Raw genomic sequence first — 17,078 nt, forward strand, 5'->3', positions numbered from 1 at the left:
AACAATAAGAGAAAGAAAAAGAAAACTCAGGGTTATGTAGGAAGTGTCCTCAACTGATGTGTCAATTATAAGTAGTTGGCTTTATTGAGTGTAGTGGAAGTACCTGCGAAAGAAGAGAAAAATGTCACAAATGACCATATGTCCTAGATGAACTAAGTGCAAATATCCTATTCCAATAGGGCAGCTATTAGGCATTGTCGTGACAACACTTTTCCATGTAGTTTTTTTTTTAGAGTTTATGATTTTTTTGTAGCCGACACTATATACATCCCCCCAAAAAGGTTCCAAACTCGGGGAGGCACTAAAGCCGATACTAAAACACTAAAATTATTGAATTAAAAATATTTGAAACATTTTTTATAATTGTCATTTGATCCTCTTGGAATATATTAATGTTAACAAGTAATTTTTCCTGACCTTCCATTATTGTTATAAGAGTGGGATCAATAGGAGAAGATTGTACCTATGGAAACCGTGTTGTAGGTTTCCTATTACTTTGCTCATCCCGATGTTGATGATTTAGAGTGTTGTTTCTCCTCTAGGAAATATTGGGATTGTTCTGCCTGTATGGTGGGTTGAATTGTTGTCCGCTCCTCTCCTTGTAATCATAGTAATTGCATGATTCAGGTTGTTCATTGGCCCAAGCTCAATGTACAGGTTCAGTGAATTGTTTGCATACAGACCACTCATGCCCTTTTGTTCTACATCCCTCACATGTTGCAGTTATAGACCCAATAACATGAGCATGGTATTTTTCCAGCTTTCTAAACCTTTGAGAAAGGTTCTCCAGCGTGGAAATTATCTTTTCCATTTGATTTCCTGAATAATGTGCATCAGAGTCTCTCGTTGGATGATATCTCCTCTCATTCGCCCATTGGTGATGATTAGAAACCACATTCTCTATGATCATTGAAGCATCATCAATTTCTTTGCACATAAAGGCACCACCTGCTGAAGAGTCCAACAATTATTGTGATGGAAAGTCTAGCTCACTGCAGAAGTTCTGAACCAACATCCAAGGTAGAATACTATGATGAGTGCAAGCTTCAGTCAACTCATTTAATCATTCCCAAGCTTCAGCAATTGACTCCCCATCCTTTTGACTTAATTTTTGGATGAGGTACCTATAGTGCACATTTTTGGATGGAGGAAAATACTTGTGAAGAAAAGTCTTCTCCAATATTCACCATGTTGCTTGAATTTCAGCATTTCGATTTCTTAGCCACGTCTTCACTCTGTCTCTAAGGGAATATGGAAACAGGAGAGACAAATGGCATCTTCAGAAGCCCCATGGATCCTTACAGTCTCAAAAATAATCCAAGAACTAATCAATATGAGCATTTAGATCTTCATGAGCTCCTCCTCCAAATTGGTTTTGCATCATCATTTGGATCAAAGCAGATGGCAAAGAAAAGTTCTTTGCCTCAATAGTTGCGCGAATTATTCCAAGACATGAACTATGAGCATTAGGGGCTGCGTAGTCGCGAAATGGTTCTTCATCTCGTTCACCCATTGTTTGTACACACACACATCTTTCTCTTTCTCTTTCTCTTTCTCTTTCTCTTTCTCTTTGTTACCTTCTTCTTCTACGGAAAGTCCTTTCTGGCTCTAAGTAGTAATTTGAATTGTGCATAAACCAAATGGGCAACCTACAGAGGTACCAAGAAAAAGGAAAATGCATAATACACTAGAGTAAAGTAATGAATTAATTGAGAATTAAATAAATTTTGACAAAGTCCCCGATAGCGGTACCAAAAACTTGATATGGCAAATCACAAGTGCGCAATTATGTGGTCAAGTAATAAAATATCGATCCCACGAGAACTAGAAAACTCCTTTAATTATAACAATTAATTTATACTTAACTCAAAGAGGAATTAAAAGTGCATATAGAACAAATGAATAGTTGACAAGAATTATTATGAAAATATTAAAAATGATTGAAATCTAATTTAGGAAGAGTCCCCAGGATAAGAGTTACCACCTTTAAACTCGCAAATCTTTATTTTTCTCCTTTCCATGAACTTTAAGTTGTGAGGGTGAATTGCTCTTTGATATGTGTCATCCTCTCTCGTGCTTCGACACATGTACTTAATTGAGGTCACACCTACTCTCGTGGTACGATCATTAATCGAATCATTTACTTGAATCTTTCTATCCAATCGCTTCGTAGCAACTCAAGGTGAATTCCAGAAACCCCTAAGAATCCTAATACTACTCTCGTGAATTAGGATGCTAGTTTGAATAACTGAATGGTCAAATAGTTGAGTTCATCTCTCGGTCCTTCCCCAATATTCTAAGAGGTGTAATTTGTTGGTCAGACAACTCACGCGAATAAAACTCAGTTTAATGATTCAAATCACATCACTCAATGAAACATAAGTAAGAACAAGTATTTATTGAATGGAGAAGAGGATACCAAATTCTAAATTAGAGAATTGCAATGTAAAAGTGTAAAGTGTTAAATCCTTGAGGGAGAACCCTCATTTATCTTAATTAAAAAATATTGGGCTAAGCCCAACAAAACAAATCTAAAAAATAGGAATAGAATATAACATTCATGATTTCTTTTGGCCCTTCAATTGGTCTTCAGATAGCCTCAACATTGAATTCCATCTTCTGGCACTCAATCTCTGCTCTTTTTTGGCTTCATTCCATCCAAACTGCACAACATAGCCAAAACACTCGTTCAACACGAACAAAGAGCAATAAAACCTAAAAACAATCTTAAAGTCTTAATTATGTCTTAAAATGCAAGTTAAATGCAATGCAAATGTAGCATAATTTCATACTCATCACCTATGCCTAGGTGAACTACTTGGCCAACTATTGGACCATGTTACAATGAATTTAAACAATTAAATTCCCAACTCATATTACATGAATAATTGATAATAAATAAAATACCTGAACATTAAATGAAATAAATTTCTAAGACTAAAATAAATCCTAAGACTACCCATGAGAATAAATTCTCAATTATTTAATTCAATGCAAATAAATTTAAACCAAGCTAAAATAAATCTTAAGGACATAAATGCCCTTTACTGATCATGGTTCCCAAGTGGTTCACTAGGATGAATGGTGTCTTTTGAGAGCTTTTCCTTGGAGGATTTGGATCTTGTTCTAGTCCTAGGGACCCATAGGTCTTGAGTGACCTTTGAGTTGAAGGGTACCCCTAGTGGGTTTACATCAATTTGTTTGGCCTCCTCCTTATTGAACATGTATATCTCTTCTTGCATAACATGAAACTTTGCCTTTCAATATAATTTTTGCTCTCATAAACTTTTTGTTTCTCCTTCTCTAATTCAATTCTTTGAAGAGAGGCTAGCCAAAAGTCAAAGAATTCTAAATGAAACCGAGTTGAGGGCTCATGAGATTGACAAAATATGCTGCAAAAAGAGAAGGACCTTCAAGAGGCACAAAAGAAAGCATATGCAACAATCGTCGGGACAAAGGCATAACCAATTTGCCCTACAACACCGGTGACAAGAATGCAAACTGCGTCATGACGATGATTCTTTGTCGAATCTTGGAAGAGATGAAAAGATTACAGCAATAGAGTGAGAAAGAGGAAGGGCATAAGCGGAAGTCATAAAAAAGAATAATTATTGCTCTGATACCATGTTAGAAATCAGAGAATAAGAAATGGATGTGAATTTCATTATTTGAATGAATATTGAATTGAATGAATGAATTTGAGTGAATAATATTTTACGATAAAAGTAAACTATATATATATGGAAACAAAATTTTACTAACTAAAACTACTAAAACTAACTCTAACTATAACTAATTTAATACAATATCAATCCAAATACCAAAATATAGTTCAAAATATATTTCAACATTATCCATTTGTGCTACTTATGACCCAATTATTAAATATGATCAGTTGATGATATAATGATAATATAAATATTTATTACATTGTCAATAGTAATACATACATAATTTTTACGTATATATAATCACTAATTTTTGGCTACATGATTAGACTATTATCTATCATTTATATATATTAGTTTTATTCAACAATGAATTATAATTAACATATAAATACTGAATAAAACATTAAAAATATATTATACTTTGATAGTATAAATCCATAAATATTAACCTGCTTTTGTATTGTATATTAATATGTTTTTTGGGTACATAATGTATATTAATATTAATAATGTGTATCATTAATATCTTTTATTTTGATAATAGTTTTAATATATTATGCAACAACCCTTAGATTTTTGGTTGCTCACACACTCCAAAAAAGATTAATTCTTCACCTTTTAAGGTATATTCTTAGTATTACAAAAAACCATTATATGTAGAGATGATAATATGAGCATTGCACATAAAAATGCGGTAATGCATCAATTTTTTTACCTATTAGCCCATATCATCCGTCCCACTTGCACGTTAATTTTGTGGACAATTCAAGTCGGCTAAGCGGACAGCTTGCATGCATAAAATGACATATTTGGTTTTCTCTAATATTTGATTAATATTATTTGGTTTGGAAATACCTTAATTCAAGGAAGGTGATAGACAATTAAGTGGGGATGTCAATTAAAACTGAACATGTGGTACATGTTAGAACCTAACCCGAATTTAACAAGGAAACCCAGTATGATTGGGTTCGAGTTTCACCTGAGTTCAACTTTCAAGTTTGAGTTTGTGTTTGATATAGTTGATAGCCTACCCGAATTTGCCCTAAACCCGGTTAATATATGTAAAATTATAAAATACACATGAATACATATATAAAAAAAACACACACACACACACATATATATATATATATATATATATGTATGCATATTTCAGGTGGGTTCCCATTGGGTTTGGGTTACCCGAAACCCAATGAGTTTGGGGATAATATCATTGTTTTTAACCTCGCTTAATTCAGATTCGAGTTTTGGATTTCGGGTTGGATAAACACAAAACGAACTCGCCCAGTTCCCATTCCTACAATTAAGGCACACAATAACCGAAACAAAAACCATAACTGTGTATTCACTATTAGTCATAGTATTAAGGCAAAACAGAAGCAATAACCAAAACAAGAAGCAAACAGAAACAATAACAAAAAAAAAAGCAATAACCATGTAACCGAAGCAATTGGCAATAATTATACATACTTAATGATAAGAAATATTATGTTAGAAGGTAGTTAGATGATAATTATAATTGTTTCTTTTTTTAGAAAGTTTGTTAGTTGACAGTTATGACAGTTAGCTATAAGTAGCAACTGTGACTGTTTTTGAATTCATTGCACTTTTTCCAGAATTCTATACTTTCTTATAATTTCTTCTTCTCAAATTTCAATACAGAATCTCGGAATCCTTTCTTCCATAGGAATCCCTGTTTCCTACTCAATTTCATTCTTCGAATTCTCTGAAATTCCTAGAACTACAATTCCAACCTTAACAATTGGTATCAGATCAGGTTTTTCCTTGGCACAATCATCTTTCCATGGCAGAATCCACTCAAAGTCAAGCATCGTTGCGTGAAGTTGATGATCGTTTGGAGCGTCGAATGTCGGTAAAGATTGAATCCAAGATGATAGAGTTGGCGGGTTCAATCTAGAAATCCTTGAGTGATTCTTTAAAGTTGACAATGGAGGAGTTGCTTAAGAACAACACAGTAGGACAAGAGGATTCTGCACGATCGAGGGCCACCAATCCAGGTGAAATAAGGAACAATTCGAACTGTTCTTGTGGTACTCATTTATCAAGAATAGTTTTTCCTCATTTTAATGGTGATAATGTGAAGCCATGGATTTATCAGTGTGAAACATATTACCTAATTGATGGCACACTAGAGGAATTCAAGGTCAAATTGGTAGTGGTTCATTTTGAAGGCAGAGCTTTGCAATGGCATCATGCCTTTGTTAAGTCTCTATGGACAAGTTCGTGGCCAAGTTGGGGGGAGTATGTCCAAATGTTGGTGGAAAGATTTGGGGAGGTTTGTAATGATCCCATGGTGGAACTGATGAACTTGAGGCAAAAAGGTCATGTTGTTGATTATCATGAAGAATTTGATGCCATTATCGCAAGACTAGAACTATCAGAAGAATATACTATAAGTTGTTTCTTGGGGGGTTTGAAACATGATGTCCAAATGATGGTTACAATGTTCTAGCCACAATTTGTGAGAAAAGCTTTTGCTTTGGCCAAGTTGTATGAATATGCTTAAAGTTACAATTCGTTCACACAATTCCCTGCCAAAGCAAGTAAGCCTACTCTTTTCTCAAAAACCTATCATTTCTGCTAAGCATGTTCTTGCAAGTGAGCCACAGTTGGAAACAGCTAAGGCTAAGCCACCACAAAGGAGAAGCTTGACTCCTTCTTATATGAATGAAAGAAGGTCCAAAGGGCTATGTTATTTTTGTGATGCTCCTTATACACCCGAACTTAGTTTGTCTCATAAGAAGCTTCAGTTACATGTTATGGAGATAGAAGATCAGTGTGAAGATGAAGAACTGGACAAGGAACCAAGACAGAGACCAAAGATATTTGTCAATGCTCTAACATGAATGGCTAGTTTCAGAACCATGAGGGTTACATGACACTATCACAAAAAACCATTGCACATTCTCATAGATAGTGGAAGCACACATAATTTCTTGGACATACAAAGAGTAAGGACAATTGGTTGCAAGATTGAAGAATTAGATTCATTAATGGTCATTGTGGCTGATGGCAATAAATTGAAAATTTCAGCAATTGTGAGAAAATGTTCTTGGACCATTCAACATACCACTTACATCAGATATGATGTTAATTCCATTAGGATGTTGTGATGTAGTGTTGGGAATACAGGGGTTAGTAACTCTAGGAGACATTACATGAAATTTTGACAAGTCAACTATGAATTTCAAGGTTCAAGGGAGGAGGCATGTTCTCAGAGGGTCTTCTACCAGTGGAGTCAAAACCATTAAGAACCAACAATTGGAGAGAATTTGGCTTGAAGGAGTTTACTTCTCTATGTTGCATGTCTGCACCATAGAAGGAGGGTTGTTGCAATCTCTCACCACTAATGCAGAACAACCTCCACTTCTAGGTGAAATTGCACAGGTCCTAGATAGGTTTGCTAAAGTCTTTGAAGAACCTACTCAATTACCCCTTATGAGAGTGGGACACAATCATCAAATACCAGTGCTCCAGGGAAGTAATCCAGTGAATAAAAGGTCATACAGGTATGTTAAACACCAAAAAGATATCATTGACAATTTGGTGCATGACATGTTAACATATGGTATAATTCAGAATAGTAGCAGTTCTTATGCTAGTCCAGTGGTGTTTGTGGGAAAAAAAGATGGTTCTTGGAGGTTATGTGTGGATTATAGGGAATTAAATAAAGGAACTGTGAAAGACAGAGTTCTAATACCTTTAGTAGAAGATCTCATGGATGAATTACATGGGTCAACAGTTTTCTCTAAACTGGATTTAAAAGCTAGTTACCATCAAGTAAGAATGGATCCCTCTGATATACACAAGACAACATTCAAGACTCATGGTGGGCACTATGAATACTTGGTGGTGCCCTTTGGATTGACAAATGCACCAACTACATTTCCGGGACTTATGAATGCAGTTTTCAGTAAGTTCCTCAGAAAATTCTTACTTGTCTTTTTTGATGATATTCTGATATATAGTAAGATATTGGATGAGCATCTAGAACACCTCACATGAGTTTTGTTGATAATGGAAGAGAACTGCTTGTTAGCGAAGATGTCAAAGTGTTACTTTAGAGTGGAGAGAATAGAGTATTTGGGCCACTTACTTTCTAAAGAAGGTGTCTCAACTGACCCTGCTAAGGTTACTACTGTTAAGGATTGGCCATTACCTAATACCTTAAAATAGTTAAGAGGTTTTTTTAGGTCTTGCAGGCTACTACAAAAGGTTTGTGAAGGGTTATGGTAAAGTAGCCAAGCCACCCACTAAGATGCTCAAGAAAGATAACTTTTCTTTGACACCTGAAGCAAATAATGCTTTTGTACAACTTAAGAATTTATTGATCACTACTCTAGTGCTTGCCCTGCCTAATTTCTCTAGGTATTTTGTAATTGAGGTGGATGCTTCAGGGGCTTGTTTGGGGGCTGTGTTGATGCAAGACCATAATCCAATAGCATATGTTAGTAGAACCTTAAGTACTTTGCAACAATCATTATCTACTTATGAGAAGGAGCTAATGATAGTATTTTTTGTTGTCCAAAAGTGGAGACATTACTTGCTACATAGACACTTTGTTATTAAGATTGATCATAGCAGTTTGAGATATATGCTAGATCAAAGGTTGACTACTGCTTTTCAACAGAAATGATTGGTTAAGTTAATGGAGTTTGATTTTGCCATTAAGTACAAGCAAGGGAAGGAAAATATAACAGATGATGCTCTTTCTAGAATGGAGACTTGCAATGCTTTGTTGGTTCATCAAGTTGACTCTGCACTACTAGATAGAATCAAGCAGTCATGGAATGTTGATGAAGGATTAACCAGACTAATGTGCCAACTTCAAACTGATTCAACTACCCATAGACATTACAGTTTGATCCAGAGTGAGCTTAGAAGGAAGGGTAAGTTGGTCATTGGCAAAGATCAACAACTTAGGTATAACTTTCTTTCCTCTTGGCAGTTGAGTTAGACTTCAAGTGTTGTTCTTTTCTATGGATTTCAATTCTTCCTCCATAGCTTCAATCCAACGTGGTTGTTTCAAAGCATCTTCCACATCTATTGGTTCCATCTCAACAAGCAATGTCATAAGCACAAAATCACCATATGCATTGATTATTGAGTCAGAGAACACCTCATAGTCACTTAGTCTTAAATGTGGTTGTCTGAGTCTTTGAGTTAATGGAGGATTCCCCATTGTACTAGGAACAACAACTGGATTAGATGATATAGTCTCACCAATGCCACTTTCATCAGTTTCTTCAAATTGCAATAGGGTCTCTTGACCTTTATTAGAACTTTTAAGGTTCCAATTGTCCTTCATAATTGTTGATTGAAGGTACTTTTGGTCACTGATTTGTATGCTAATCTTGAAGGTTCTGTTGGCTGGAAGTGGAGCCTTCAAGATTTTGTGTTTATTTTTGTCAAACACTTTCAACATACCATCCTTCATCTCCACGGTATATCCTTTTTCCAGTAGTTGTCCAAGACTGAGCAGATTGATCTTCATCTTAGGTACGTATAGGACATTTGAGATGTAGGCTTTATTCCCATCTTTTCTTTGGATCATCACCTTGCCAATTCCTTCTACAACGACTACACTATGGTCAGCAAACTTAATCTTGTTCTTTGCTGATTCATCAAGTATTGTGAACCAATCCTTCTTGCCTGTCATATGATTTGAACATCCAGTATCAATGTACTAGAAGTCACCACTTTCATCATTGTTCTTCATAGTAGCCATAAGCAAGTATTGATCATCATCATATGATCCTTCATTTTGCGCCAATCTTGCTTCTTCATCTTTGCTACTCAACAACTTCTTTGACTTACATTTTGCTGCATAATGTCCATAATTTCAACAATTGTAGCATTGAACCCTCTTCCTGTCAAACCTCCTTCTATTCATTGAGTCTCTTCTTTGATCATGCTCAATGTTGTTTGTGTTGTTTGGCCTTTGAGATGAGGAACCTTGCTCAAAATTTTTCCACTTCTCCTTCTTCTTATTCTTATTCCAATGTCCAGAAGGCTTCTTGAAAGATTGTGCTTGCAGTGCATGATCATCATTCTTCTCTAAACCTCTCTTTTTAAGCCTTTGTTCATGAGCTTCAAGAGAACTTTGAAACTCTTCAATCTTGTAATCTTAAAGATTCTTGGACTCCTCTATTGCAACAACAATATGGTCATACTTAGGAGTTAGAGTCCTAAGTATCTTCTCAATAACAGATTGCCCTTTCACCTCTTCTCCACACGATTTCATTTGGTTAATGAGTGTGAGAATCTTGGTGAAGTAATATATTATTGCCTTATTATCCTTCATTTGAAGGAGTTCATACTTTCTCCTCATTGTTTGAAGTTTCACTTTCTTCATTTTTGCAGCCCCTTCATAGCTTTTCTCCAAGCTATCCCAAGCTTCCTTTGTTGTCTTGGCACCAGCAATTCTCTCAAAGTTGGCTCCATCAACACATTGATGGATTAAGAACAAAGCTTTGCAATATTTCTTCTAGGTTCTCTATAACTTGTCCTTTGAGCCTCATTTTCATTTTCCCCAACTTCTTGGTATCCATTCTGAACTATCTCAAGTACTTCTTGGAATCCAAAGATAGTTATCATCTGAGTTCTCCATCTATCATAATTCTTGGTGTTAATAATTGGTAGTGTCATTGCAAACCCATTACCATTTTCCATGATAGATCTAAGATCTTGCAATCTTCTTTCCTTGTTGTCCCACTATCTGTCCTTTTCTTCCCACTTCGAATCACAACCCAAGATCCACCAAGAATCTTGCTTCAACCTTGCTCTTGATACCACTGTTAAACGAAGACCACTCTCTTATGCATACACAATGCCCCAAGTAGCCAACAAAAGAGAAACAATATGCACACTAAGTGCAGTAGTAGAAAACCTAGGGAAAATGAAAAGAAGATATTTTTGAGAGAGAATGAACTAAATTGTATTGAAAATATATTGAGTATCAATTACAACAACATACATCTTTGAAATGCTAAGGGTTATTTACAACTTCCAAATTCCAACTAACTCTAACTAACTTTCTATGCTAGGAAGTATACAAACTAACAGATAAGAATAACCCGCACTTCTACTGGTGGAAGTTTCCTCATTTTATGTTATTCCCAAAATTCTTCTAAACTTCTACTGGCGGAAGTCTCCTCATTTTCTATTATTAATACTGAAATTACATTATTTCTAACAATATAATAGTGGAACAGAAGCAATATAACTTGTTTTTTAAGTGCAAATAATAGTATAACATGTTTGTGTGTGTAATATATATGTTTTTTTAGTATAAATAACTCAAGTTGCCTATTATAACTCACATGTCTTTTTTTAGTGTAAATAACAATATACATGTAGGTCGTCTATATGTCTGTTTACCCGTTTTAAAACAGATAGGGCATGAGAGTTTATCCTTTAAGCATTTGCATGTATGTTCACACTAGTTTAAGTTTTATGGGCATAATACAAACACATACAAAATGGACTGGACGACTGATTTTGCTATAATGTAACTTTTGAACAATCAAGAGTTGTCACAAGAAAGAAAATAGAGCACTAGGAGGTGTAGACCGTAAAGTCTAATGCACATGACAAGACTAAATAATAATATAAATTCTAAATTCACATAAAAACATGTCTATTTTAAAATAAGAAGTTTAATAAGACCGATCGGTCCGACCGGTTCAACCGTGAATCGGACATCTGATCAGCCCGAGCCATCAAATCCGATTTAAATAAAAATGGATTGACTCTGTTTAAGCCTAAAACCGGCGACTCAGATGGTCGGACCGGTTGGACCGAGTCAATCAAAAAATATTTATAAAAAAAACAATCCAAACAAAGTCATTTTCAGATTAAAAAAATCAAATATTTTTAACTTATCTATAGTTATGGTTGTCATGTGTAACTTATATAGGAAATTTTTTTATTGTTTAGTTAAATTTTAAACTTATTGTTACTTTTTTTTTCTATTAATGCATGACTCATATGTTGTGTGATGATGTTTTCAACTTATTTATCATATGTCATAGTTAGAGATGGCAAAACGGTCATTGCCTACGGGCATGCCCGCATTTTTTGCGGACAGGGCATACAAATTTTGCCTATTTGCCCGACCCGTTTTGCCTGCCAAGTTTGCGGGCATTTCCGTTGGGTATGCATGCGGCCCGTGGGCGGCCCATAAACGTAATTTAAGGAAAAAGTAGAAAATTTTAAATAAGTTATGATCTAATGTGATATTTAATCCCTAAAAAATTGTAATATAATGTGGAGTGCTCCAGGGAAGTAATCCAGTGAATAAAAGGTCATACAGGTATGTTAAACACCAAAAAGATATCATTGACAATTTGGTGCATGACATGTTAACATATGGTATAATTCAGAATAGTAGCAGTTCTTATGCTAGTCCAGTGGTGTTTGTGGGAAAAAAAGATGGTTCTTGGAGGTTATGTGTGGATTATAGGGAATTAAATAAAGGAACTGTGAAAGACAGAGTTCTAATACCTTTAGTAGAAGATCTCATGGATGAATTACATGGGTCAACAGTTTTCTCTAAACTGGATTTAAAAGCTAGTTACCATCAAGTAAGAATGGATCCCTCTGATATACACAAGACAACATTCAAGACTCATGGTGGGCACTATGAATACTTGGTGGTGCCCTTTGGATTGACAAATGCACCAACTACATTTCCGGGACTTATGAATGCAGTTTTCAGTAAGTTCCTCAGAAAATTCTTACTTGTCTTTTTTGATGATATTCTGATATATAGTAAGATATTGGATGAGCATCTAGAACACCTCACATGAGTTTTGTTGATAATGGAAGAGAACTGCTTGTTAGCGAAGATGTCAAAGTGTTACTTTAGAGTGGAGAGAATAGAGTATTTGGGCCACTTACTTTCTAAAGAAGGTGTCTCAACTGACCCTGCTAAGGTTACTACTGTTAAGGATTGGCCATTACCTAATACCTTAAAATAGTTAAGAGGTTTTTTTAGGTCTTGCAGGCTACTACAAAAGGTTTGTGAAGGGTTATGGTAAAGTAGCCAAGCCACCCACTAAGATGCTCAAGAAAGATAACTTTTCTTTGACACCTGAAGCAAATAATGCTTTTGTACAACTTAAGAATTTATTGATCACTACTCTAGTGCTTGCCCTGCCTAATTTCTCTAGGTATTTTGTAATTGAGGTGGATGCTTCAGGGGCTTGTTTGGGGGCTGTGTTGATGCAAGACCATAATCCAATAGCATATGTTAGTAGAACCTTAAGTACTTTGCAACAATCATTATCTACTTATGAGAAGGAGCTAATGATAGTATTTTTTGTTGTCCAAAAGTGGAGACATTACTTGCTACATAGACACTTTGTTATTAAGATTGATCATAGCAGTTTGAGATATATGCTAGATCAAAGGTTGACTACTGCTTTTCAACAGAAATGATTGGTTAAGTTAATGGAGTTTGATTTTGCCATTAAGTACAAGCAAGGGAAGGAAAATATAACAGATGATGCTCTTTCTAGAATGGAGACTTGCAATGCTTTGTTGGTTCATCAAGTTGACTCTGCACTACTAGATAGAATCAAGCAGTCATGGAATGTTGATGAAGGATTAACCAGACTAATGTGCCAACTTCAAACTGATTCAACTACCCATAGACATTACAGTTTGATCCAGAGTGAGCTTAGAAGGAAGGGTAAGTTGGTCATTGGCAAAGATCAACAACTTAGGTATAACTTTCTTTCCTCTTGGCAGTTGAGTTAGACTTCAAGTGTTGTTCTTTTCTATGGATTTCAATTCTTCCTCCATAGCTTCAATCCAACGTGGTTGTTTCAAAGCATCTTCCACATCTATTGGTTCCATCTCAACAAGCAATGTCATAAGCACAAAATCACCATATGCATTGATTATTGAGTCAGAGAACACCTCATAGTCACTTAGTCTTAAATGTGGTTGTCTGAGTCTTTGAGTTAATGGAGGATTCCCCATTGTACTAGGAACAACAACTGGATTAGATGATATAGTCTCACCAATGCCACTTTCATCAGTTTCTTCAAATTGCAATAGGGTCTCTTGACCTTTATTAGAACTTTTAAGGTTCCAATTGTCCTTCATAATTGTTGATTGAAGGTACTTTTGGTCACTGATTTGTATGCTAATCTTGAAGGTTCTGTTGGCTGGAAGTGGAGCCTTCAAGATTTTGTGTTTATTTTTGTCAAACACTTTCAACATACCATCCTTCATCTCCACGGTATATCCTTTTTCCAGTAGTTGTCCAAGACTGAGCAGATTGATCTTCATCTTAGGTACGTATAGGACATTTGAGATGTAGGCTTTATTCCCATCTTTTCTTTGGATCATCACCTTGCCAATTCCTTCTACAACGACTACACTATGGTCAGCAAACTTAATCTTGTTCTTTGCTGATTCATCAAGTATTGTGAACCAATCCTTCTTGCCTGTCATATGATTTGAACATCCAGTATCAATGTACTAGAAGTCACCACTTTCATCATTGTTCTTCATAGTAGCCATAAGCAAGTATTGATCATCATCATATGATCCTTCATTTTGCGCCAATCTTGCTTCTTCATCTTTGCTACTCAACAACTTCTTTGACTTACATTTTGCTGCATAATGTCCATAATTTCAACAATTGTAGCATTGAACCCTCTTCCTGTCAAACCTCCTTCTATTCATTGAGTCTCTTCTTTGATCATGCTCAATGTTGTTTGTGTTGTTTGGCCTTTGAGATGAGGAACCTTGCTCAAAATTTTTCCACTTCTCCTTCTTCTTATTCTTATTCCAATGTCCAGAAGGCTTCTTGAAAGATTGTGCTTGCAGTGCATGATCATCATTCTTCTCTAAACCTCTCTTTTTAAGCCTTTGTTCATGAGCTTCAAGAGAACTTTGAAACTCTTCAATCTTGTAATCTTAAAGATTCTTGGACTCCTCTATTGCAACAACAATATGGTCATACTTAGGAGTTAGAGTCCTAAGTATCTTCTCAATAACAGATTGCCCTTTCACCTCTTCTCCACACGATTTCATTTGGTTAATGAGTGTGAGAATCTTGGTGAAGTAATATATTATTGCCTTATTATCCTTCATTTGAAGGAGTTCATACTTTCTCCTCATTGTTTGAAGTTTCACTTTCTTCATTTTTGCAGCCCCTTCATAGCTTTTCTCCAAGCTATCCCAAGCTTCCTTTGTTGTCTTGGCACCAGCAATTCTCTCAAAGTTGGCTCCATCAACACATTGATGGATTAAGAACAAAGCTTTGCAATATTTCTTCTAGGTTCTCTATAACTTGTCCTTTGAGCCTCATTTTCATTTTCCCCAACTTCTTGGTATCCATTCTGAACTATCTCAAGTACTTCTTGGAATCCAAAGATAGTTATCATCTGAGTTCTCCATCTATCATAATTCTTGGTGTTAATAATTGGTAGTGTCATTGCAAACCCATTACCATTTTCCATGATAGATCTAAGATCTTGCAATCTTCTTTCCTTGTTGTCCCACTATCTGTCCTTTTCTTCCCACTTCGAATCACAACCCAAGATCCACCAAGAATCTTGCTTCAACCTTGCTCTTGATACCACTGTTAAACGAAGACCACTCTCTTATGCATACACAATGCCCCAAGTAGCCAACAAAAGAGAAACAATATGCACACTAAGTGCAGTAGTAGAAAACCTAGGGAAAATGAAAAGAAGATATTTTTGAGAGAGAATGAACTAAATTGTATTGAAAATATATTGAGTATCAATTACAACAACATACATCTTTGAAATGCTAAGGGTTATTTACAACTTCCAAATTCCAACTAACTCTAACTAACTTTCTATGCTAGGAAGTATACAAACTAACAGATAAGAATAACCCGCACTTCTACTGGTGGAAGTTTCCTCATTTTATGTTATTCCCAAAATTCTTCTAAACTTCTACTGGCGGAAGTCTCCTCATTTTCTATTATTAATACTGAAATTACATTATTTCTAACAATATAATAGTGGAACAGAAGCAATATAACTTGTTTTTTAAGTGCAAATAATAGTATAACATGTTTGTGTGTGTAATATATATGTTTTTTTAGTATAAATAACTCAAGTTGCCTATTATAACTCACATGTCTTTTTTTAGTGTAAATAACAATATACATGTAGGTCGTCTATATGTCTGTTTACCCGTTTTAAAACAGATAGGGCATGAGAGTTTATCCTTTAAGCATTTGCATGTATGTTCACACTAGTTTAAGTTTTATGGGCATAATACAAACACATACAAAATGGACTGGACGACTGATTTTGCTATAATGTAACTTTTGAACAATCAAGAGTTGTCACAAGAAAGAAAATAGAGCACTAGGAGGTGTAGACCGTAAAGTCTAATGCACATGACAAGACTAAATAATAATATAAATTCTAAATTCACATAAAAACATGTCTATTTTAAAATAAGAAGTTTAATAAGACCGATCGGTCCGACCGGTTCAACCGTGAATCGGACATCTGATCAGCCCGAGCCATCAAATCCGATTTAAATAAAAATGGATTGACTCTGTTTAAGCCTAAAACCGGCGACTCAGATGGTCGGACCGGTTGGACCGAGTCAATCAAAAAATATTTATAAAAAAAACAATCCAAACAAAGTCATTTTCAGATTAAAAAAATCAAATATTTTTAACTTATCTATAGTTATGGTTGTCATGTGTAACTTATATAGGAAATTTTTTTATTGTTTAGTTAAATTTTAAACTTATTGTTACTTTTTTTTTCTATTAATGCATGACTCATATGTTGTGTGATGATGTTTTCAACTTATTTATCATATGTCATAGTTAGAGATGGCAAAACGGTCATTGCCTACGGGCATGCCCGCATTTTTTGCGGACAGGGCATACAAATTTTGCCTATTTGCCCGACCCGTTTTGCCTGCCAAGTTTGCGGGCATTTCCGTTGGGTATGCATGCGGCCCGTGGGCGGCCCATAAACGTAATTTAAGGAAAAAGTAGAAAATTTTAAATAAGTTATGATCTAATGTGATATTTAATCCCTAAAAAATTGTAATATAATGTGGTTTGTTAAACTTCATATAAAATATCAAAAAAATTGTTAATTTTTTTTATCTTCAACTACTTTATTTAATTTAATTTCATTTATTATATGATTTTTTATTTTTTTCAATTATTCAACAATGTGCGTGGGCCGCCCGCAATTTCATTAGTCCATTTTAAAACGGGTAAGACAATGAATTTTGTCCGTTAACCAATGCGGGCATTCCCACGTCCACTTAAATTTTTGTGGGCATTTACGGGCGCGGACTAAAGGGTCGGACGGCCCATTTTGCCATCTCTAGTTATAGTAGTGAAATCTTATTTATTAGTTA

The 17,078-nt window shown here is 35.2% G+C and overlaps 2 protein-coding genes across 2 annotated transcripts; both read right to left on the bottom strand.

Annotated features, from left to right (window-relative positions):
* LOC109344684 lies at positions 8,653-10,364 on the bottom strand. The gene is made up of 5 exons (XM_019583436.1): positions 10,196-10,364; positions 9,866-10,130; positions 9,648-9,769; positions 9,390-9,515; positions 8,653-9,344 (listed from the first exon to the last, which is right to left on the bottom strand). The coding sequence occupies exons 1-5, from the start codon at positions 10,362-10,364 to the stop codon at positions 8,653-8,655; spliced, it is 1,374 nt and encodes a 457-aa protein (XP_019438981.1).
* On the bottom strand, positions 13,458-15,169 carry LOC109344685. Its single transcript, XM_019583437.1, has 5 exons — positions 15,001-15,169; positions 14,671-14,935; positions 14,453-14,574; positions 14,195-14,320; positions 13,458-14,149 (listed from the first exon to the last, which is right to left on the bottom strand). Exons 1-5 carry the CDS (start codon positions 15,167-15,169, stop codon positions 13,458-13,460), a joined length of 1,374 nt encoding a protein of 457 aa, XP_019438982.1.

The sequence above is a fragment of the Lupinus angustifolius genome, chromosome LG04, assembly GCF_001865875.1.
Source record: "Lupinus angustifolius cultivar Tanjil chromosome LG04, LupAngTanjil_v1.0, whole genome shotgun sequence".
NCBI classification, from domain to species: domain Eukaryota; kingdom Viridiplantae; phylum Streptophyta; class Magnoliopsida; order Fabales; family Fabaceae; genus Lupinus; species Lupinus angustifolius.